This window comes from Mustelus asterias, chromosome 5 (genome assembly GCF_964213995.1).
Source record: "Mustelus asterias chromosome 5, sMusAst1.hap1.1, whole genome shotgun sequence".
Taxonomy (NCBI): Eukaryota; Metazoa; Chordata; class Chondrichthyes; order Carcharhiniformes; family Triakidae; genus Mustelus; species Mustelus asterias.
In genome coordinates this window covers 42,669,509-42,693,618 of record NC_135805.1, presented here as the reverse complement: position 1 = coordinate 42,693,618, position 24,110 = coordinate 42,669,509, and the positions used below count along the sequence as shown (strand labels likewise).

At 44.9% G+C, this 24,110-nt stretch overlaps 1 protein-coding gene across 1 annotated transcript in view; it reads right to left on the bottom strand.

Moving 5' to 3' along the window:
* The window catches only part of sh3bgrl2 (SH3 domain binding glutamate-rich protein like 2), a 99,442-nt gene extending 75,332 nt beyond the window's left edge, over nucleotides 1-24,110 (bottom strand). Inside the window, exon 1 of the mRNA XM_078212463.1 lies at nucleotides 23,904-24,110. Within this exon, the coding sequence (XP_078068589.1) occupies nucleotides 23,904-23,948 (45 nt within the window). The 5' untranslated portion in view covers nucleotides 23,949-24,110. The remainder of the gene's footprint in view (nucleotides 1-23,903) is intronic.

Genomic DNA, 24,110 nt, shown 5'->3' with positions numbered 1-24,110 from the left:
CTGGCGTTGGACTGGGGTAAGCACAGTAAGAAGTCTCACAACACCAGGTTAAAGTCCAACAGGTTTATTTGGTAGCAAATACCATAAGCTTTCGGAGCACAGCTCCTTAGTCAGATGGAGTGGTTATCTGGTCTCAAACAGTGCAAACAGACACAGAAATCAAATTACAGAATACTGATTAGAATGCAAATCTCTACAGCCAGCCAGGTCTTAAATGTACAGACAATGTGGGTGGAGGGAGCATTCAACACAGGTTAAAGAGATGTGTATTGTCTCCAGACAGAACAGCTAGTGAAATTCTGCAAGCCCAGGAAGCAAGCTGTGGGGGTTACTGATAATGTGACATAAATCCAACATCCCGGTTTAGGCCGTCCTCATGTGTGCGGAACTTGGCTATCAGTTTCTGCTCAGTGACTCTGCGCTGTCGTGTGTCGTGAAGGCCGCCTTGGAGAACGCTTACCTGAAGATCCAAGGCTGAATGCCCGTGACTGCTGAAGTGCTCCCCCACAGGAAGAGAACAGTCTTGCCTGGTGATTGTCAAGCGGTGTTCATTCATCCGTTGTCGTAGCGTCTGCACGGTTTCCCCAATGTACCATGCCTCGGGACATCCTTTCTTGCAGCGTATCAGGTAGACAACGTTGGCCGAGTTGCAAGAGTAGGTACCGTGTACCTGGTAGATGGTGTTCTCACGCGAGATGATGGCATCCGTGTCGATGATCCGGCACGTCTTGCAGAGGTTGCTGTGGCAGGGTTGTGTGGTGTCGTGGTCACTGTTCTCCTGAAGGCTAGGTAGTTTGCTGCAGACAATGGTCTGTTTGAGGTTGCGTGGTTGTTTGAAGGCAAGAAGTGGGGATGTGGGGATGGCCTTGGCGAGATGTTCGTCTTCATCAATGACATGTTGAAGGCTCCGGAGGAGATGCCGTAGCTTCTCCGCTCCGGGGAAGTACTGGACGATGAAGGGTACTCTGTCCACCGTGTCCCGTGTTTGTCTTCTGAGGAGGTCACCCCATCCCAGCGTGGTTTACTACAGGTTTTTAAAAACAGGGAATTGGTGAACTGAGCCATTCAGGGACGCACAGCTAAGTACAACGTTGGGGAGGGGATGAAGGGGGGAACCATGACTGGGCAGTACTCTGACAGTGCCTTGGGGCCATGCCATGGTGGTCTGTGGGGGAGGTGTCAGGGCTTACGCACAGATCTGTAGAGGGGGGGCGGGGGCGTCTGTGGTGTTGGGGGATGGGGCGGAGAAGATTCTGTGATGGTGGGAATGGGGGTGGAATCTGTAGTGGGAGGGGTTCTGTGGTGATGGAGGGTTCTGTGGTGGGGGAGACGGGGTCTGTGGTGGGGGAGACGGGGTCTGTGGTGGGGCCATGCTGAAAACTGAAAGATTCAGCCCAAGGAGAATCAAGGGAAATGCTTCACTGGTTCAGTCATACCTTAGACAAAGAAAGATAGTTGTGGTTGTTGGAGGTCAATCATCTCAGTCCCAGGATATCATTGCAGTAGTTTCTCAGGTTGGTGTCCTAGGCCCAACCATCTTCAGCTGCTTCATCAATGACCTTCCCTCCATCATAAGGTCAGAAGTGGGGATATTCTCTGATGATTGCATAGTGTTCTGTTTCACTTGCAACTTCTCAGATACTAAAGCAGCCCATGTCCGTACACAAGACCTGGACAACAGTTAGGCTTGAGTTGATAAATGGCTAATAAAATTAGTGCCACACAATTACCAGGTCATGATATTCTTCAACGAGAGAGTGTGAAACAATTTAGCATTCAATGGCATTGCTATTGCTGCATCAACACTCCGGGGCGGGGTGGAGGGGGTCACTATTGACCAGAAACCTGACTAAACCAGCCACATAAAACAGTGTGGCAGACGAACAGAATTCTATGAACAGGTAAGGGACTGTGTATTGTCTGGCAAGGGACTCACCTCCTGACTCTTCAAAGCCTGTCTTGTCATCTGTAAGCCCAGGTCAGAAACGTAATTGAGTACCCTCCACTTGTCGAGGGGAGCACAGATCCAACACTTAAAAAGCTTGTCACAATCCAGAAAGGTACAGCCTGCCTGCCTGATACCTATTCCACCATGTTAAACATCCATTTCTTCCATCACCAGCACACAGTGGCAGCAATGTTTGTACACCATAACTGCTGTTGTACCGCTCACCCATCACTTTATAGCCTAATGTTCTGATTCTAATACTCAAATAATTGGCTTATTTTTGGAATCACAATCAGAGGACTTAGGCCTACATATCTTCTGATATTAGCCACAATATCCTTGTGAAATACAAAACAAAGCTGCAGTATACAGCGGGCAGCGTCGGGAGCGGGCAGTGGAGTGTGTGGGAAGCAGAGTGTGAGCGATAAGACTTTGGCTCACAGGGCTTAGGCTGAAAGGGCGAGCAGGGGTGAGTTGAATTCATTTTTGCACTTTCTACCTGGTACTGGCAAGGTATCTAGAGGGGATGGGTGTGCAGGCAGTGCTATGTTCCTCTTGCACTATGTTTGAGGTGAGGGACGACGACAGTGTCCCTACTGATTACACCTGTGGGAAGTGCACCCATCTGCAGCTCCTCCAAAACCGTGTTAGGGAACTGGAGCTGGAGTTGGATGAACTTAGGATCATCAGGGACGCAGAGATGGCCATAGACACAAGCTTGAGGAATACAGTTACTCCGAGGATTGAAAACAGATGGGTGACGGTGAGAGGGGCTGGGAGGAAGCAGTCCGTGCAGGGATCCCCGGTGGTCGTTCCCCTTAGCAACAAGTATTCCGCTTTGGATACGGTTGAGGGGGATGACATACCAGTGGGGAGCCGCAGTGAGAGGATCTCCAGCACTGTGTCCGTCTCTGTGGCTCGGGAGGGAAAGGGGGAGAGCGGGAGGGCGATAGTTATTGGGGACTCGTTAGTTAGAGGGATAGATAGGAGGTTCTGTGGCAGCAAAAGAGACTCACGGATGGTATGTTGCCTACCGGATGCCAAGGTCCGTGATGTCTCAGACCGTGTTTTCCAGATTCTGAAGGGGGAGGGGAAACAGTCACAAGTCGTGGTGCACATTGGTACCAATGACATAGGTAAGAGAAGGGACGGGGATTTAAAGCAGGAATTTCTGGAGCTGGGCTGGAAGCTGAGAGCCAAGACGAAACATGTGGTCATCTCTGGTACGTTGCCGGTGCCACGTGATAGCGAGTTGAGGAACAGGGAGAGAGTGCAGTTAAATATGTGGTTGCAGGGATGGTGTAGGAGGGAGGGTTTCAGATACGTGGATAATTGGAACACGTTCTGGGGAAGGTGGGACCTGTACAGACAGGACGGGGTGCACCTGAACCAGAGGGGCACCAATATCCTCGGAGGGAAATTTGTTACGGCTCTTCAGGGGGGTTTAAACTAATTTGTCAGGGGAGTGGGAAAGGGAGTTGTAGTCCAGAAGTCAGTGAGGGTGGTGAGGTATTGGGGAAGGTATCAGGGTCAAGGGTGGGTACTGGTAGACAGGAAGGTGGGGTGAAGTGTGTCTACTTCAATGCAAGGAGCATCCGGAACAAGGTAGATGAACTTGGGGCGTGGATTGGTACTTGGGACTACGATGTTGTGGCCATTACGGAGACGTGGGTAGAACAAGGACAGGAATGGTTGTTGGACGTTCCGGGGTATAGATGTTTCACTAAGTGTAGGGAAGCTGGTAAAAGAGGTGGAGGAGTGGCATTGTTAATCAAGGATAGTTTAACGGCTGCGGAAAGGCACTTCGTGGGGGATCTGCACACTGAGGTAATATGGGCTGAAGTTAGAAATAGGAAAGGAGCGGTCACGTTGCTAGGAGTTTACTATAGGCCCCCAAATAGTAATAGAGATGTGGAGGAAGAAATTGCTAAGCAGATTATGGATATGTGTGGGGGTCACAGGGTAGTTGTCATGGGGGACTTTAACTTTCCAAATATTGATTGGAACCTTTGTAGGTCAAATAGTTTGGATGGGGCAGTTTTTGTGCAGTGTGTGCGGGAGGGTTTCCTGACACAATATGTGGATGGGCCGACTAGAGGTGAGGCCACATTGGATTTGGTACTGGGAAATGAACCGGGCCAAGTGTTAGATTTGGTTGTGGGAGAGCAATTTGGAGATAGTGACCACAATTCGGTGTCTTTTGTAATTGCAATGGAGAGGGATAGGGCCGTACGGCAGGGCAAGGTTTACAATTGGGGGAGGGGTAATTATGATGCGATTAGGCAAGAATTAGGGGGCATAAGTTGGGAACAGAAACTGTCAGAGAAAGGAACTAATGAAAAGTGGAACTTTTTCAAGGAACAAATACTGGATGTCCTTGATAGGTATGTTCCTGTCAGGCAGGGAGGAAATGGCCGAGTGAGGGAACCATGGTTCACAAAAGAGGTGGAATGTCTTGTGAAAAGGAAGAGGGAAGCTTATGTAGGGATGAGGAAACAAGGTTCAGATGGCTCGATTGAGGGTTACAAGTTAGCAAGGAATGAGCTGAAAAAGGGGCTTAGGAGAGCTAGGAGGGGACATGAGAAGTCCTTGGCGGGTCGGATCAAGGAAAACCCCAAGGCTTTTTACTCTTATGTGAGGAATAAAAGAATGACCAGGGTGAGGTTAGGGCCGGTCAAGGACAGTAGTGGGAACTTGTGTATGAAGTCAGTAGAGATAGGCGAGGTGATGAATGAATACTTTTCTTCAGTGTTCACCAAGGAGAGGGGCCATGTTTTTGAGGAAGAGAAGGTGTTACAGGCTAATACTCTGGAGGAAATAGATGTTCGGAGGGAGGATGTCTTGGCAGTTTTGAATAAACTGAAGGTCGATAAGTCCCCTGGGCCTGATGAAATGTATCCTAGGATTCTGTGGGAGGCAAGGGATGAGATTGCAGAGCCTTTGGCGTTGATCTTTGGGTCCTCGCTGTCCACGGGGATGGTGCCAGAGGACTGGAGAATGGCGAATGTTGTTCCTCTGTTTAAGAAAGGGAATAGAAATGACCCTGGTAATTATAGACCGGTTAGTCTTACTTCGGTGGTTGGTAAATTGATGGAAAGGGTCCTTAGGGATGGGATTTACGACCATTTAGAAAGATGCGGATTAATCCGAGATAGTCAGCACGGATTCGTGAAGGGCAAGTCGTGCCTCACAAATTTGATAGAATTTTTTGAGGAGGTAACCAAGTGTGTTGATGAAGGTAGGGCAGTTGATGTCATATACATGGATTTTAGTAAGGCGTTTGATAAGGTCCCCCATGGTCGGCTTATGATGAAAGTGAGGAGGTGTGGGATAGAGGGAAAGTTGGCCGATTGGATAGGTAACTGGCTGTCTGACCGAAGACAGAGGGTGGTGGTCGATGGAAAATTTTTGGATTGGAGGCAGGTTGCTAGCGGTGTGCCGCAGGGATCAGTGCTTGGTCCTCTGCTCTTTGTGATTTTTATTAATGACTTAGAGGAGGGGGCTGAAGGGTGGATCAGTAAATTTGCTGATGACACCAAGATTGGTGGAGTAGTGGATGAGGTGGAGGGCTGTTGTAGGCTGCAAAGAGACATAGATAGGATGCAAAGCTGGGCTGAAAAATGGCAAATGGAGTTTAACCCTGATAAATGTGAGGTGATTCATTTTGGTAGGACTAATTTAAATGTGGATTACAGGGTCAAAGGTAGGGTTCTGAAGACTGTGGAGGAACAGAGAGATCTTGGGGTCCATATCCACAGATCTCTAAAGGTTGCCAGTCAAGTGGATAGAGCTGTGAAGAAGGCCTATAGTGTGTTAGCTTTTATTAACAGGGGGTTGGAGTTTAAGAGCCGTGGGGTTATGCTGCAACTGTACAGGACCTTGGTGAGACCACATTTGGAATATTGTGTGCAGTTCTGGTCACCTCACTATAAGAAGGATGTGGAAGCGCTGGAAAGAGTGCAGAGGAGATTTACCAGGATGCTGCCTGGTTTGGAGGGTAGGTCATATGAGGAAAGGTTGAGGGAGCTAGGGCTGTTCTCTCTGGAGCGGAGGAGGCTGAGGGGAGACTTAATAGAGGTGTATAAAATGATGAAGGGGATAGATAGAGTGAACGTTCAAAGACTATTTCCTCGGGTGGATGGAGCTATTACAAGGGGGCATAACTATAGGGTTCGTGGTGGGAGATACAGGACGGATATCAGAGGTAGGTTCTTTACGCAGAGAGTGGTTGGGGTGTGGAATGGACTGCCTGCAGTGATAGTGGAGTCAGACACTTTAGAAACATTTAAGCGGTTATTGGATAGGCACATGGAGCACACCAGGATGATAGGGAGTGGGATAGCTTGATCTTGGTTTCAGATAAAGCTCGGCACAACATCGTGGGCCGAAGGGCCTGTTCTGTGCTGTACTGTTCTATGTTCTATGTTCTAACCATCAATAACTGGCGAGTTGAAGGAAGGGTATAACAATTTCAGGATTCCGGAGATCATGTACAGACTTATTTTTCTCTCGGTTTTGGACGTCGCAACTGATTAGTTTAATCATATCAATTGTATAAATGATCCAGTTTATTGCTTTTTCCGCTCCAGTTTCTCTCCTCCTCTGCTGAAATGATGATTCTTTGCTGGATTAAGGTCACAGAGACATGCCATGTCCTGGAGGATGACTAATAAAGGAGATACCTGGAATCAGCCTTAACAGGGCAATCATAAGACTGTTGGAGCACTCTGGAGGAGGATGACCCGAGTGGGCCTGGAGGTCTGGAGTGCATCTGCTTCAATGCGAGGAGCGTAACGGGTAAAACAGACGAACTTAGGGCCTTAATGCTTATGTGGAATTTGGATGTGGTTGCAGTGACGGAAACTTGGTTAAAAGGACAGGACTGGCAGCTGAATATTCCGGGGTATAAGTGTTTTAGGCGAGACAGAGGAGGGGCTAAAAAAGGTGGGGGAGTAGCGATATTAGTTAAGGAGCATATTACCGCGGTGCAGAGGGTAGACAACTTAGAGGGGTCATGTACTGAGTCGCTGTGGGTGGAACTCAGAAACAGGAAGGGTGCAGTCACTATGCTGGGGGTGTACTACAGACCACCCAACAGCCCACGGGAAGTGGAGGAAAGGATATGTCAGGAGATTCTGGATAGGTGCAGAAAAAATAGGGTTGTTGTAGTGGGGGACCTTAATTTCCCTGGCACAGACTGGAAAGTGCTTAGAGCTGGGGGTCCGGACGGGGAGGAATTTGTAAAATGCGTACTGGAAGGTTCTTTGGAACAGTCTGTAGATAGCCCGACTAGAGAGGGGGCTATACTGGACCTAGTTCTGGGAAATGAGCCTGGTCAGGTCGTCAAAGTTTCGGTAGGGGAACATGTGGCAAATAGTGACCACAACTCTGTTAACTTTAGGATAGTAATGGACAAGGATGAGTGCTGTCCTACGGGCAGGGTGCTAAATTGGGGGAAGGCTGACTATAGCCGGATTAGGCAGGAATTGGTGGATGTTGATTGGGAGAGGATGTTCGAGGGTAAGTCCGCGTCTGGCATGTGGGAGTCTTTTAAGGAACTATTGATAAGGCTGCAGGATAGGCATGTGCCTGTAAAAAGGAAAGATAGGAAAGGTAAGATTCGAGAGCCGTGGATAACCAGGGAAATTGAGGATCTGATTAAAATGAAAAGGGAGGCGTACGTTAAGTCCAGGCAACTGAAAACAGATGGAGCTCTGGAGGAATACAGAGAGAGTAGGAAAGAACTCCATCGGGGAGTTAGAAGGGCAAAAAGAGGTCACGAGATATTCTTGGCAGGCAGGATTAAGGAGAATCCTAAGGCATTCTATTCATACGTTAGGAACAAAAGAGTTGTCAGGGAGAAAATCGGACCTCTCAGGGACAAAGGAGGGGAATTATGCTTAGAACCCAAGGGAATAGGGGAGATCCTAAATGAATACTTTGCATCGGTATTCACGAAGGAGAGGGGCGTGTTAACCGGGAGTGTCTCGGAGGGAGGTGTTGACCCGTTAGAGAAAATCTCCATTACAAGAGAGGAAGTGTTAGGTTTTTTAGGGAACATTAAAACTGACAAAGCCCCAGGGCCTGATGGCATCTATCCTCGACTGCTCAGGGAGACGAGAGATGAAATTGCTGGGCCTCTGACGGAAATCTTTGTCGCTTCTTTGGACACGGGTGAGGTCCCTGAGGATTGGAGGATAGCGAATGTGGTCCCGTTGTTTAAGAAGGGTAGCAGGGATAACCCAGGAAATTATAGGCCGGTGAGCTTGACGTCCGTGGTAGGGAAGTTGTTGGAGAGGATTCTTAGAGACAGGATGTATGTGCATTTAGAACGGAACAATCTCATTAGTGACAGACAGCATGGTTTTGTAAGAGGGAGGTCGTGCCTTACAAATTTGGCACGGTAGCACAGTGGTTAGCACTGCTGCTTCACAGCTCCAGGGTCCCGGGTTTGATTCCCGGCTCAGGTCACTGTCTGTGTGGAGTTTGCACATTCTCCTCGTGTCTGCGTGGGTTTCCTCCGGGTGCTCCGGTTTCCTCCCACAGTCCAAAGATGTGCGGGTTAGGTTGATTGGCCAGGTTAAAAATTGCCCCTTAGAGTCCTGGGATGTGTAGGTTGGAGGGATTAGTGGGTAAATATGTGGGGGTAGGGCCTGGGTGGGATTGTGGTCGGTGCAGACTCGATGGGCCGAATGGCCTCCTTCTGCACTGTAGGGTTTCTATGAAATTTGGTGGAGTTTTTTGAGGAAGTGACAAAAACGGTTGATGAAGAAAGGGCCGTGGATGTCGTCTATATGGATTTCAGTAAGGCATTTGACAAAGTCCCACATGGCAGGTTGGTTAAGAAGGTTAAGGCTCATGGGATACAAGGAGAACTGGCTTGGCCATAGGAGACAGAGGGTAGTGGTCGAAGGGTCTTATTCCGGCTGGAGGTCTGTGACCAGTGGTGTTCCGCAGGGCTCTGTACTGGGACCTCTGCTATTTGTGATATATATAAATGATTTGGAAGAAGGTGTAACTGGTGTAATCAGCAAGTTTGCGGATGACACGAAGATGGCTGGACTTGCGGATAGCAAAGAGCATTGTCGGGCAATACAGCAGGATATAGATAGGCTGGAAAATTGGGCGGAGAGGTGGCAGATGGAGTTTAATCCGGATAAATGCAAAGTGATGCATTTTGGAAGAAATAATGTAGGGAGGAGTTGTACAATAAATGGCAGAGCCATCAAGAGTATAGAAACACAGAGGGACCTAGGTGTGCAAGTCCACAAATCCTTGAAGGTGGCAACACAGGTGGAGAAGGTGGTGAAGAAGGCATATGGTATGCTTGCCTTTATAGGACGGGGTATAGAGTATAAAAGCTGGAGTCTGATGATGCAGCTGTATAGAACGCTGGTTAGGCCACATTTGGAGTACTGCGTCCAGTTCTGGTCGCCCCACTACCAGAAGGACGTGGAGGCGTTAGAGAGAGTGCAGAGAAGGTTTACCAGGATGTTGCCTGGTATGGAGGGTCTTAGCTATGAGGAGAGATTGGGTAGACTGGGGTTGTTCTCCCTGGAAAGACGGAGAATGAGGGGAGATCTAATAGAGGTGTACAAGATTATGAAGGGGATAGATAGGGTGAACAGTGGGAAGCTTTTTCCCAGGTCCGAGGTGACGATCACGAGGGGTCACGGGCTCAAGGTGAGAGGGGCGAAGTATAACTCAGATATCAGAGGGATGTTTTTTTACACAGAGGGTGGTGGGGGCCTGGAATGCGCTGCCAAGTAGGGTGGTGGAGGCAGGCACGCTGACATCGTTTAAGACTTACCTGGATAGTCACATGAGCAGCCTGGGAATGGAGGGATACAAACGATTGGTCTACTTGGACCAAGGAGCGGCACAGGCTTGGAGGGCCGAAGGGCCTGTTTCCTGTGCTGTACTGTTCTTTGTTCGGCAAATGCCTTCAGTGAATGAACAGGAGCACCAACTGACCTTTTTCCTTCCGAGCTCAGAGTCCTCAGGCAAGTTTGAACACTGCCGCACGGGCTGACCTTGCAGAAGATTGAGAAATCTTCCTCCCTGGTTTGTATGACTTAGATATTCACTGGATAAAATCACCTGCACTGGTCATCTTGCATGAGAATGACTGGGATATTTGCAGTGGATGGAAAGAATTTCACAGTTAATAGTCAGAAGACACGGTGTTGTTAAAAATATCACAACTCTCTTGAAAAATATTTTTTAACGACACTGCTTAATCACAATTGCCTGGATGATATTCATGATGTGGATCACAGCATCCATACTGCCAATAAAACATTCTTTATACCTCGTCTATTCCAAAGAGTAGAAATGTGTACTTTATCCTTAACAGTTGTCATTCGTTACGAGTTTCATCATGCATGTAATTTTACACTTAATTTCCTGGCAATGACTGAACTGCGGTCTTTCATCTTGCAACAGAGCCAAAGGGTGGGAGGGTAGTTCGAGGTAATGGAAGATACTCTCATTTATGCAGTAATATGTCTTCTATATACGCCATTAACCAAAAGGGCAGCCAAATGAAATTAAGACAACTTTGCTAGCACAATCCCAAAATAACGGAAATCAGCAGACCATTGACTGATTAAACCATGACTTCAATCATGAAGCAGGGCATAAAATTGTGAAAATTTTAACAAGTTAGTTTTGAGTTCAATTAATTTTCCATCAGTCTACATTTTACACTGAAGTGTATTCCTGACCTCTGCGCACTTTGCAGAAACAATGTGAAAGAATCGAATGCCAACTGATTCATATTTTCCTAACAAGGCTGAACTGCAGCCAGAGTAGAAATAAAAAGATAAATATATCTTCAACTTTATGAATCATTAATAGAATGAAAATAACCTCGAAATATTGTGAATTATGTTATGCAGACTGCTCTCCTTATTTCAGCTTTCCTGCAGACTATGGCCTAGCAATTCAGCTGCAGGGAACAATTCCAGAGATGAAGTTGATATTGGCCTTCATTTAGACCATCAGAGGAAGGAGTAGAATTTGATCATTCGGCCCATCGAGTCTAATCCACCATTCGATCATAGTTGATACGTTTCTCAACCCCATTCTCCCATCTTTTCCCCGTAACCATTGATCCACTTACCAATCAAGAGCCTATCTATTTCTGTCTTAAATAAACTCAATGACCTGGCCTCCACAGCCTTCTGTGGCAACGAATTCCACAGGTTCACCACCCTCTGGCTGAAAAAATTCCTCCTCATCTTGGTGCTATGAGGCTGTGCCCTTGGATCCTGGTCTCTCCTACTAATGGAAACCCCACCTTCTTCATAGCCACTCTATCCAGGCCTCTCCTCAAGCTAGTGAGCTGCAGGTAGCAATAAGGAGATCAGTGAAGCATGATTGAAGATCAGGCAACACCCACAGATAAGTGAATGGGGTAGGTGGGTGTGAGAATGGATTGGCATTGACCAGGAGGGAGGTAGCAATGGCAATTAAATGAGTGGAATGGGCCTTTCAAGGCTGCATGTTTTCTGGAAACCATCGGGTGCTAGCTGCCTCAGGACAAGCCAGTCTTGAGGTGCGGGCCTCAAACAGGCTCCAGTGCCTTGTATCTACATAGGCCCGTTATTTGGTCATGTCAGAACAATTTTCTGGCCTTTGCCAAATGTCGGGTGATGGGTTTCTGGCTTGTAATGAGCACACACTTCCTTCATGCCATCTAGCCCACAGAAAACAGGCAAGCCCACAGAAAAACAGGCACAGTATGAGTGAATTTCACACCAGTGATTCATACTGGAGAATATTCCACAAGCACTGTCAGCATTCCAATACCATGCCCAAGAGATCATTCTTCATGTGTGAGCTTACAGGGAGATAATAATATGTTATTCAATCACAGTCAGCATCATAGCTGATGCTGTCCTCATCAGTATCCACACAAGCAAACTTAAGCAGTGATTAGCAGTCAGCAGCAACAACACTGAAATGATCGTTCCCCTTCCTTGTTCGAGAACCTGAGACCACCAGTAGCTTCCCCAATACTCCAATTCAGTAGAGACAAGACACTTGGATATCTTTGTTCTGCATGATACAGAACTACCCATGGAGGCCTCAGCAGCATCCAATAAAGATTTTTATTGCATTTTTGATACATTAAATCCCAAAACTTCAGAAACAATTTGCATCTAGCCTGATTATTAACGGTCAAGCACTAATTCTGCCTTTTAAACCAGAATTTAGTTTAATCAAATAAAAATCTTTAACAGATTTTATGCGATAATGGATCAACAGGAGCCAATGTAGATCAGTGAGAGTGAAATTGGGAATGGTGGACAAGCAGGATAGAACACAGGAAGTAGCGTTTTGTCCAAGATGCACTTTGAGAAGGATTGGAGGATGGAGACAAGGAGAGTTTTGGAGGTGAAAAAGACATGGATAAGGATCTCATCTAATGTAGGGGCAGGAGGTGGGCAATATTGCAGAGTTAGTGACCTTGGTGAAAGATTGAATGATGAGTTTAAAGCTCAACTTCAGGTCAATCAGAAAGCTGAGACAATGGAGATTCTGGTTCATCTGAGAGAATGGTTGACAAAGGGAATCAATGGCAAGAGGCATCATTTTCGAGACAAGTTGAAAATTTTCCTTGCACTGGAAATAATAGACATGCACGTGACAAAATATTTGAGAGAGTAGGACTTAGAGCAAATCTTTAAATTGATTGTGGAATCAGCATATATGTAGAAACTGACTCCATGCTTGCAAATTTCATGGCAGGACAGCATAGAGTTAGAGACGAATAGCAGGCCATGGAGAGACATTCAAGGATCCTCTGGGTAACTCTGTGGGGGAGGCAGGAAAAATCGTTGCTGGATTACACTGGATAATTTTACCAAGGTTGGATGAAACTGTACAAGGGCAGTCTCAAGGAGCTGGATGACAAGTTAAGTGATATCCAAACAGCGTGGCATGGTCAACTGGATCAAATGCTTGAGAAGTCATGGAGGCACAGAATATCCAATAGATCAACAAGATCACTTCCTTCCACCTCTAGAACATTCCTTACTTATTAACCCCACCTCTTCCTCGACCTGCAATATTCATCCTCATTTCATTTATTGGCTTCCTCACCTCCGCCCTTCACCAAGTTCAGCAAAATCAAAATTGAGCATAATCTATCCCGTGCAATATCCTCATGCTCATCCAACCCCATTAGCTCCGTATGTCTCAGAAAATTAACTTGAATATCCTGTCATTTTCCCTGAGTTTTGAACTCTTGCTAAACCACTTTGCCTTGCTGCATCTCTGCGTCTTTCAAAATAACCTGCAAGATCATTGGGGGCAATTCTCCCACCACGCTGCACTAGTTTTCCGTGCTGGAAACCAGCAGGAAGACCAGGTAAGTTATTTGCAACTAATTTTAATGTTATTTCAATGTGATTAGTGGGCCCGGGACTGAATTTTCCAGGCCTGCTAGCTTCTCTCTCACTCAGTTTCAGTTTCTAACGGGGTTTACAGTAGCTCCCCACTTTCGGGGAACTATCGGGACGACGCCGCTGGAATGAAGGGGGGGCAACTGGGGCCCCCCAGAAGGTCAAGCGGTGGGGGGAGGTGCCCCCTGGGCATGGGCACCCTGGCAGTGCCAGCCTGTGCCCTGGCACTGCCCAAGGGGCAAAGTGTCCAGCCCCGGGGGCACCTTGGCACTGTGCATCGAGCAGGGGGCAGTGCCAAAAGGTGGGGCCTATTGGGGGCAATCAGTGGAGGTGGGGGGGATTCTGCTGTCACTCTGCATGGGGATCGATAAGGGTAGGAGGGAGGTCAGCGATCGGGGCTGGCCAGTGATCAAGTTGGCCAGCAAAGAGTGAGGCTGTCAGTTCGGGGCCACTGAGCATGCATAGAGGCCCGCTGATTTTAGCCTGCCGGGTAGGAATAGGCCCCAGCCCTGAAATCTAATGAGATTCAAGCTGATGGCCTCTGCAGTGCACAGAGTGTGGGAGAGTCTAGCGTGAACTCCCACTGAAAAAACCAGCATGAATTACTCCAGTTTACCCACACATTTGACACTTAGAATTTTTTTGGGAGAATCGTCTCCGTTCTTTTCAATCATCTTATCATCTTGCCCATGAGAGGCCCGTATCTAAGGGGTTTCACGAGAATGATCCCAGAAATGAAAAGTTTGACGTACGAGGAGCGTTTGAGGACACTGGGTCTGAACTCAATGGAGTTTAGAAGGATGAGGGGGGAATCTCATTGAAATTTACAGAATACTGAAAGGCCTGGATAGAGTGGACGTGGGGAAGATATTTCCGTTAGTAAGAAAGACTGGGATCGAAGGTCACAGCCTCAGAGTAAAAGGATGACCCTTTCGAACCAAGATGAGGAGAAATTTCTTCAGCCAGAGGGTGGTGAATGTATGGAATTCATTGCCACAGAAGGCTGTGGAGGCCAGGTCATTGAGTGTATTTAAGACAGAGATAGATAGGTTCTTGATTGGCAAGAGGATCAATGGTTACGTGGAAAAGGCGAGAGAATGGGGTTGAGAAACCTATCAGCCATGATTGAATGGCAGAGCAGACTTAATGGGCCGAATGGCCAAATTCTGCTCCTATATCTTATGATCTTATCATAATATCTCTTCAAGTACTAATAGAGTATGGAGTGCTTTAGCAGATCCTAAGGTTGTGATTACATACAAGTCATACTTTTAGATAGATAATTGAGATGTAAAAACAAATTTCATGGCACGATTTGACGAGCATTGACTTGAAGAACCGTGGAGCATTCTACAGTCATAAAAATTCCATATAAATAGAACTGCTTACTTTGTTTCTTAACAAGCCCATAGTTCACCAACTTGCACTATTTTAAGATTAATACTATCAATTTTCTTATCATACTTAATGCAATTTATATTCTATATTCCAATTTAGGTATACAAAAATGAAATGCGTCAATGTATATAGAGAAGTTCAGTGACAATGACCAACCTGAAATGTTAAGTCGCCTTCCACAAATGCTGTCTAACCTGAATGTTTCCAGTGCTGTAGAAAGAATCTTAAAGACATCACTGTGTGTCAATGTTCCTTAATTATCTATTGTTCAATAGAATCCAAGTCAAAATTGTTCAGCCCTATTGAAGAGTCCTATTCCAGAAAAGAAGCTATCATCAATATTGTGCGCTCAGATGATTCCACATTTCCCATAAGATGGTAATGAGAACTTTGTGATTGATGGGATGAAACCTTACAGGCTGAGAAATTTGAATTGGTTGATGCTAATATGTCCACTGGTGTTGTTAACTGAAAAACCCACGCTCCTAAAGTTCCACACCCAACAATGTGACCGATGCACAGAAATAACAATTGTATGGTGTGAAACAAGGGTTGGAGCTGATGAGAGACATATTAAAGTATTGAAAATTCATTCTGGTACGCTTATTAATTTTCACCCATTTCACATCTAGGGACTTGAAATGCTTCAATCCATCATGATTGTCAATATATTAGCATTTGATACATCAAGGTTGCACTCTAAATTACAACGCTCTTTCCAAATGCAACTCGAGCTCAGGATGATGACAAGTATATGAGATAAAACATTTTGCAGTGCATCAATAGATCAAGTAAATATGACATAAAAAGTCACTTTACTGAATAATAATAATAATTTCATATGCTCACCATTATACATTACTAAACATAGTGCTAATGCATTCCTGGTCCTAATGCCAGATTATTTAAAAAATGAAGCAATTGAGTGTTTATTTAATTACTGTAATTCACTTTTCCCACATATTAAAATGGATCCATTGTAAGATAATGCGCTCAATCTTTGCATATGGATGAAAGCTGGGACATATAAAATGGTCATGATGTGGAGATGCCGGCGTTGGACTGGGGTAAGCACAGTAAGAAGTCTCACAACACCAGGTTAAAGTCCAACAGGTTTATTTGGTAGCAAATACCATAAGCTTTCGGAGCAATCCTTTTGTCCCGAGGCATGGTACATTGGGGAAACCATGCAGACGCTACGACAACGGATGAATGAACACCGCTCGACAATCACCAGGCAAGACTGTTCTCTTCCTGTGGGGGAGCACTTCAGCAGTCACGGGCATTCAGCCTTGGATCTTCAGGTAAGCGTTCTCCAAGGCGGCCTTCACGACACACGACAGCGCAGAGTCACTGAGCAGAAACTGATAGCCAAGTTCCGCACACATGAGGACGGTCTAAACCGGGATGTTGGATTTATGTCACATTATCAGTAACCCCCACAGCTTGCCTCCTGGACTTGCACAATTTCACAAGCTGTACTGTCTGGAGACAATACACATCTCTTTAACCTGTGTTGAATGCTCCCTCCACCCACATTGTCTGTACATTTAAGACCTGGCTGGCTGTAGAGATTTGCATTCTAATCAGTATTCTGTAATTTGATTTCTGTGTCTGTGCCCTGTTTGAGAACAGAGACCACTCCATCTGACGAAGGAGCATTGCTCCGAAAGCTTATGGTATTTGCTACCAAATAAACCTGTTGGACTTTAACCTGGTGTTGAGAGACTTCTTACTGTACATATAAAATGGTACATGGAAAGCTCCCTCTGAATTTTAATTTACACAATCATTTAGTCTCACATTTAATGGAGCAACAGAGGAGCTATAAACTTCAGAAATCATGTGGTTTCTCTCTCCACAGATGCAACTTGACCTTCTGAGTATCTCCAGCATTTTATGTTTAAATTTCAGATTGCCAGTATCCAGGGTATTTTTTCCTTTGTTTCAAAAATCATAGCTGATCGCAAAATTAAGTACCTTTTCATGCAAGTGAATAAAATTTGAGTGTGCATGTGACAAGTCTACGTAGCCTAGGAGAGACTGCTGAAAAGATTTGCTGGAATGGTACCATGGATGAGGGACTTCAGTTATGTAAGACATTAAATAAAATGGGTTTGTTATTCTTAGTACAGGAGGTTTAATGTGAGATTTAATTAAGATGTTCAAAATTATGAGGGGTTTTGATAGAGTAGACAGGGAGCCAAAAACTAAAATGTAAACAAAAATAAATGCAAACATTTGAATTTGTTATAAGGCAATACTTTAAAGTACATTATCAGTAGAATACAAAAGGTTAATGAATTTACTGTGTTTCAGTGTTGAAGGCAAGTTTTCTTCATGGTGGAGTAATAAAGACTAGCTGACACAAGTTAAATTGCATAACTCCACAGGTACAAATAATGGTAATTATGATAAACCAAAAAGTCTATATACACCTATTAATCTAAACACTGAGGAGCTGTTACACTAATTCATTAAACTTAAGCTCCCCCTCTCTCCTATTCTTGAACACATATCTTTCTCTAGTTTATTTCCAATCTCACCTTGTGCCTTCTCTGAGAGAAATGGTATGTAGTGGTAATGTCACTGCACTAGTAATCCAAAAGCCCAGGCTAATGCTCTGGGGACATGGGTTTACAACTCACCATAACAGCTTGTAGAATTTAAATTCAATCAATAAATATGGAATTGAAAGCTAGTCTCGGTAATGGTGACAATGCCGACTATCATCGATTGTTGAAAATAATAGCTGACTCACAAACGTCCTTTATGAAGGAAATCTGCCAACCTTAACCTGGTCTGGCTTACATATGACTCCAGACCCACAGCAACATAGCTGACTGCCCTCTGAAATGGCCTAACAAGTCCCTCAGTTCAAGGACAATAGGGTTGGGCAACAAATGCTGGCCTTGCTCGCAACAGCTATATCACGTGAAAGAATAAAGGAAGTTAATTATGCCCATGAGACATACATCTTGTTCTCTGAACCAATTTTCTACCAAACTGCTGACCATCCAACTTCCCCTCCTAGAAAGCCATGTTAGCTGATGACAATGTTCTTCTCCTCAGGTACAGCCTCCTTCAAATATGTCATTGCCCCCTTACCAAAAAGGCCTACCCTTGACCTCTCAATCCTCGCAAATAACTGCCCCATCTTCAATTTCCCCTTTCTCTGCAAAGCCTTATAATATATTGTAACCTTTGAAATCCATGCCCATCTTTCCTGCAATCCATGTTTGAACCACTCCAATCAGGTTTATGACCCTGGCACAACAGAATGCCACTCAAATTACAAACAATTGTCTTATTTCACATAGTAAACTATATTTCCTTATCCTTCTCCATCTATCTACAGCCATTGACAGTGTTGACTATCCTTCTCCAATGCCTCCTCATTGGGTGGGACTATCATCTTCTGATTATCTTTATTTACCCAGTTTTACAGAATACTTCAGTGCAGAAGAGGCCCTTCGGCCCATTGGGTCTGCACCAACGCATGAAAGGCCCTGACCTGCCCACCTAATGTCAGCACTTGGCCCATAGCCTTGAATGTTATGGCATGCCAAGTACTCATTTGGGTACTTTTTGAAGGATGTGAGGCAGCCTGCCTCCACCACCCTCCCAGGCAGTGCCAGGAAATCAACTGCAATGGCTCTCACGTGGCTCTCTTGGACAGTTAGCTCTGGATCCCCCACCAAAGGTCAACCCTTGGACCCCATCTACATGCTGTTGCTGAGTATCATCCAAAACACCTCAAGTTGTGCATAAATGCTGCTGACATCCAACTCAACTTCACCGCCATCTCTCAAACCCTCCACTGTCATGCCACATATCCAATATCGAGTCCTGGATGAGCAAACATTTCCTCCAATTGAATATTGGGAAAACCAAAGCCACTGTCCTCAGTTCTCACCACAAAATTCAATTTCTTAGTCACCAATTCGATCCCTTCCCCAGTCAGTCTGAGGCTACGTAGATTGTTTGCAATGTTGGCATCCTTTTGAACACCAAAATAAACTCCTGACCACGTAGAACCATAGAAAATTACAGCTCAGAAACAGGCCTTTTGGCCCTTCTTGTCTGTGCCGAACCATTTTATGCCTAGTCCCACTGACCTGCACTTGGACCATATCCCTCCACACCCCTCTCATCCATGAACCCGTCCAAGTTTTTCTTAAATGTTAAAAGTGACCCCGCATTTACCACTTTATCCGGCAGCTCATTCCACACTCCCACCACTCTCTGCGTGAAGAAGCCCCCCCTAATATTCCCTTTAAACTTTTCTCCTTTCACCCTTAACCCATGCCCTCTGGTTTTTTTCTCCCCTAGCCTCAGCGGAAAAAGCCTGCTTGCATTCACTCTATCTGTACCCATCAAAATCTTATACACCTCTGTCAAATCTCCCCTCAATCTTCTACGCTCCAGGGAATAAAGTCCCAACCTATTCAATCTCTCTCTGTAACTCAGCTTCTCAAGTCCCGCCAACATCCTTGTGAACCTTCTCTGCACCCTTTCAATCTTATTTACATCCTTCCTGTAACTAGGTGACCAAAACTGTACACAATACTCCAAATTCGGCCTCACCAATGCCTTATATAACCTTACCATAACACTCCAACTTTTATACTCGATACTCCGATTTATAAAGGCCAATGTACCAAAGGCACTCTTTACGACCCTATCCACCTGTGACGTCACTTTTAGGGAATTCTGTACCTGTATTCCCAGATCCCTCTGTTCAACTGCACTCTTCAGAGTCCTACCATTTACCCTGTACGTTCTTCTTTGGTTTGTATTATATCTGCTCCATCACCAAGAACATTTACTTCCAACTCCATAACGTCGTCTGTCTCTGCTGCTGAAACCCTCACTCATGCTTTTGTTCCCTTGTGACCTGGCCGACCTCCTATCTTCTACCCTCCATGGGCATGACATCCAAAACTCTGCCGCTCATATCCTAACTCACACCAAGTCTGGTGGTTCACTCACTATGCTCGCTGGCCTGCACTGGCTTCTGGTCAGACAAAACAGCGATATTAATATTCTCACACTGGTTTTCCAATCCTACCGTGGCTTCGTCATTCTCTACCCCTTTTTCAGCCTTACAACCATTTCAGCGCCAAAGATTTCAGTGCTCCTCCAATTCTTGCTTCTTCTGCTTAGCTCCTGGTTTTAATCACTCCATCAATGACATCTGTGCCTTCAGTTGCCTGGGCCCTTTGCTCTGACATTCCCTCTCTAAACCACTTCACTCCTCTTTTCTTATTTAAGTCACTCCTTTAGCCAGTCTTTTGGTCACACATACTAATGTCTCCTTATGTGGCTCAGTGTCAAATGCACCTACATTTGAGGAGCTATGTTGTTGCAGTAATTACTTACACTACAATTTCAGTTCCACATTGGTTATATAGCTGCCAAGGGAGCTGTGCTTACATCAAAGCAAAAAGTAAACAGATTTGAAACAAAAGAATGGTATTCCGGGTAATAATTTTATGTTAGGTTCATGCTGTTTTAATCAAAGGAATGCTATGGCAACAGTAAAGTTGACATGAAGTCATAGCTATAACTACAGAGAAAGCTATACCCACCACCTACCCAGCAATGACAAATTATAGATTGGTTATACCATCTTTTAATTTTTTTTTCTGTTTTGTACATGTGCACCTGAATTTTGTGCTCAAATGGATGACTTAGCCGGGTAATTAAACATTTTCTTTTCTTGCAGGAAGTGAAAACATCATACACTTCTGCCTTTTTATTTGACAAACTTAAATTTAACCAATATCTGAAAACCATTGTTCCGCTATATTAGCAGTTCTCATTGTGTATTGTGAATAAGATTGCCAAAGCAGTTACAATGGATGTCAAGCTATGGGGCAGTGTTGTACTGCCGGCGTTTGGTCATGAAAACACTGAGACCAAGCCAGAGATTGTTTAAATTTAGAGGATTTAAAACCAAGGAATAAGATTCTCTCTCTCTCTGATTACAGACCATGTCAAAAGGTGAAAGATCAGTTTTCTGGTTCATTAAAAAGCTAACTCCACTTACCTTTGTCCCTACTTCACCCTCACTGAAGCTGAAACCTTCACCCATATACTCATCTCCAAACTCAACTTCGCCAATTCTCTTTTGGCTGCCTTCCCAAGCTCCACTTTAGCTAAATACCACATCATACCTCCTTATCTTCACCAATCTTCTATGGTTCCAGAGCAATACATGCATATTGTTAGCTTTGAACCTGGTACAAAAACAAGACTTCTCCTGATCTCAGTAAAAATTAGATTATAGACATCTATAGGGCAGCACAGTGACACAGTGGTTAGCACTTCAGCCTCACAGCGCCAGGGATCTGGGTTCAATTACAGCCTTGGGTGACAGTGTTTGTGGACTTTGTATGTTCTCCCCATGTCTGCGTGGGTTTCCTCCAGATGTTCCTGTTTCCTCCCACGGTCCAAAGATGTGCAGGTTAGGTGGATTGGCCGTGCTGGATTGGCCCTTAGTTTTCCAAGATGTGTAGTTGAGATGGATTAGCCATGGTAAATTTGTGGAGTTACGGGCTGGTGGTGGACGTGGGTAATATGCTCTGTCAGAGAGTTGGTGCAGACTCGATGGGCCAAATGGCCTCCTTCTGCACTGCAGGGATTCTATGACTCTATTGTAAGGGGTTGGATGCAGTGACCCTGGAAATATCCAAAGAACATTGCTTTTATATAAATACTTAAAGAAAAGCACTTATATTTCTAACCAGGCCACACTAAATCATAGAATCCCCACAGTGCAGAAGGGGGCCATTCGGCCCATTGAATCTGCACCGACCACAATCCCACCCAGCCCCTATCCCCATAGCCCCACGTATTTACCCTGCTAATCCCCCTGACACGAAGGGTCAATTTACCATGACCAATCAACCTAACCCGCACATCTTTGTTTTGTTTTGATAAGCATTGGGTGCGTTTACCAGGATACAGTCCAAAGGCACCTGATAAGTTTGAGAAAGCATGCCCTGACTTCCTTGCACTGTTGATGACAGCAGATATTAATGGTGCAAACTTTGATTTTTCCCTAAAACAAATACCTTTAATGTTAATTTATAAAAAGTGTATTTCTAGTTTGACCAAAAAGCTGGGTGACAAAATAAATACAGAAAGCATCTGACACAAAGGTAGCAATTTAACAAGATTATAAAGCAAGGTGGCAGCACTTGAAAACATGTTTCATTATTTGTCTCTCAAGTGCATGGAGTTCCTTCCCTAGAAAAGCAAAGTCACTACTGCATACAAAAAGCAATAGGAGATTGTAGAAAACATTCAACCCACAGAGTTAGCTAACTGCAGTTATTGAGCACATATCAACTTGCACAGACATATTTAGACTGACCCTAAAGTGACAGTATATCATTGATTTTGATGAGGGCATTGAAAGGAAGTGTACGTTTATATTTTAAGCTCTAACTGTTGCAGTGTTCAGAAGGGCTTTTAATAAAATAGAGCTTATTCTTACAAGTATTATGTTTACTAGAGATGGGCAATCAATGCTGGCCAGCAAGCGACACACATGTCCCGAATGAATAAAAAAAACTGTCTATTATGCAAACAAGTGATAAATTCATTTAAATTAAAAATAAATTATCCAGGAGATAGACAGTTAATGGCTTCATTCACTTAAAAAAAAGACTTACATTGATATAACGCTTTTCATGACCACCAGACATCTCAAAGCCCTTTACAACCAATTAAATACTTTTGAAGTGCGGTCACTGTTGTAATAACAGAACATGCTGGAAAATCTCAGCAGGTCTGACAGAATCTGAGGAGAGAGAATAGAGCCAACGTTGCGAGTCTGAATGACCCTTCGTCAGAGTTCTGACTCGAAACAGTGGCTCTATTCTCTCCCCACGGATGCGGTCAGACCCGCTGAGATTTTCTAGCATTTTCTGTTTTTGTTTCAGATTCCAGCATCCGGAGTATTTTGCTTTTATCTCTCTGTTGTAATGTTGGAAACATGGCAGCCAATTTGTGCACAGCAGACTCCCACAGTGATAATGACCAGGTAAAACTGTATTTCTGGTGACGTTGATTGAGGGAGAAATAATTGGCCAGGACACCAGGGATGATATCCTGCTTTTCTATAAAATAGTGCCATGGGATCTTTCACATTCACCCCGAGCAGGCAGATGGTGCCTGCCCAACAGTGCAGCCCTCACTGACTGGAGTATCAGCTTTGATCTTTGTGCTAAACTCTGGGGGTGGGACTTAAACCCAAAATCTTGAAATTCAGGCAAGGGAGAGTACTGCCCTCCCTAAATGAAGTTAAACGCTGCATCAATAATCCGCACATATTGAAATCCTAGAAGCACATTGAACAAATCATCTGAGTCATGAATAAGAATTTTGCTTCAGCCTAGCTTGATTCGAGTGAAATTATAACGGATTGGTTCAGTAGCATCCTGTGTTAAATAGAATGGAGCGGAGTGGAGAAAAACAGACTCTTTTCACCAACTCTACTGGGAGGTATCAAACGGAGGCAATGCGTCCCATGGTTGCGGTGGCAAGCCAGAGTTAACTGTGCAGTGCCCACAGTGTAGCTCCTTCGCAGCTAACGGAGGTAGCATCAAAAGAAGGGGGTGAAAGCATGTTATATTAGCACACCGTACACCTTTAGAAAAAAGCAAATAATTCCCGTCAGTAAGAAAATTCTTCAACCTACTAGGAACACAGCTGCAAATCGACTAGACTTTAGGAGATGTCACCGATGACAACGCATTTCCAAAGTTTTGTCACGTAGGGAAAAACAAATCAGAACTCCATTGTACCTGTGACAGCAGCAAAAACAAAATAATTCATCCTAAATCCATAAATCTGTGTTGGTTATTATAGGAAATGGGTCAAATGTATCATGTTATATATCACACCATATATATTGCACACGCAGCTGAACGTTTGCATTAGAAGATAACGTGAAAACGTTATATTTGTTTGAAGTTTGAGCCCTAGTTCCATTAAAATAAATTGTGTCTGCAGATCTCTGTCAAAAGGAAGGTTATTGAATTTATCCTGGTTGCTGGAGCGAAGTCCTGCTGTATGTAGCACGAACATGATGGTAACCTCCCGCAGCACTAACCTGCTGCTGCTTTCCTACTTACCGCAACAGAGGCAGAAGAGGAGGCGATGAACACACGAATAACCATCTTCTCAAATGCCGGGGAGAGAGGGGGAAAAGAACTGCGGATTAGGCGAATAAAAATCTGCCCGAAGTCTAACCGACAGCCTGAGCTATCCGGATGCTGCCTACGAATGCATGACACGATGCTGGTAGGTAGTAAATAAATAAACGCTCATTCCCCAATCTC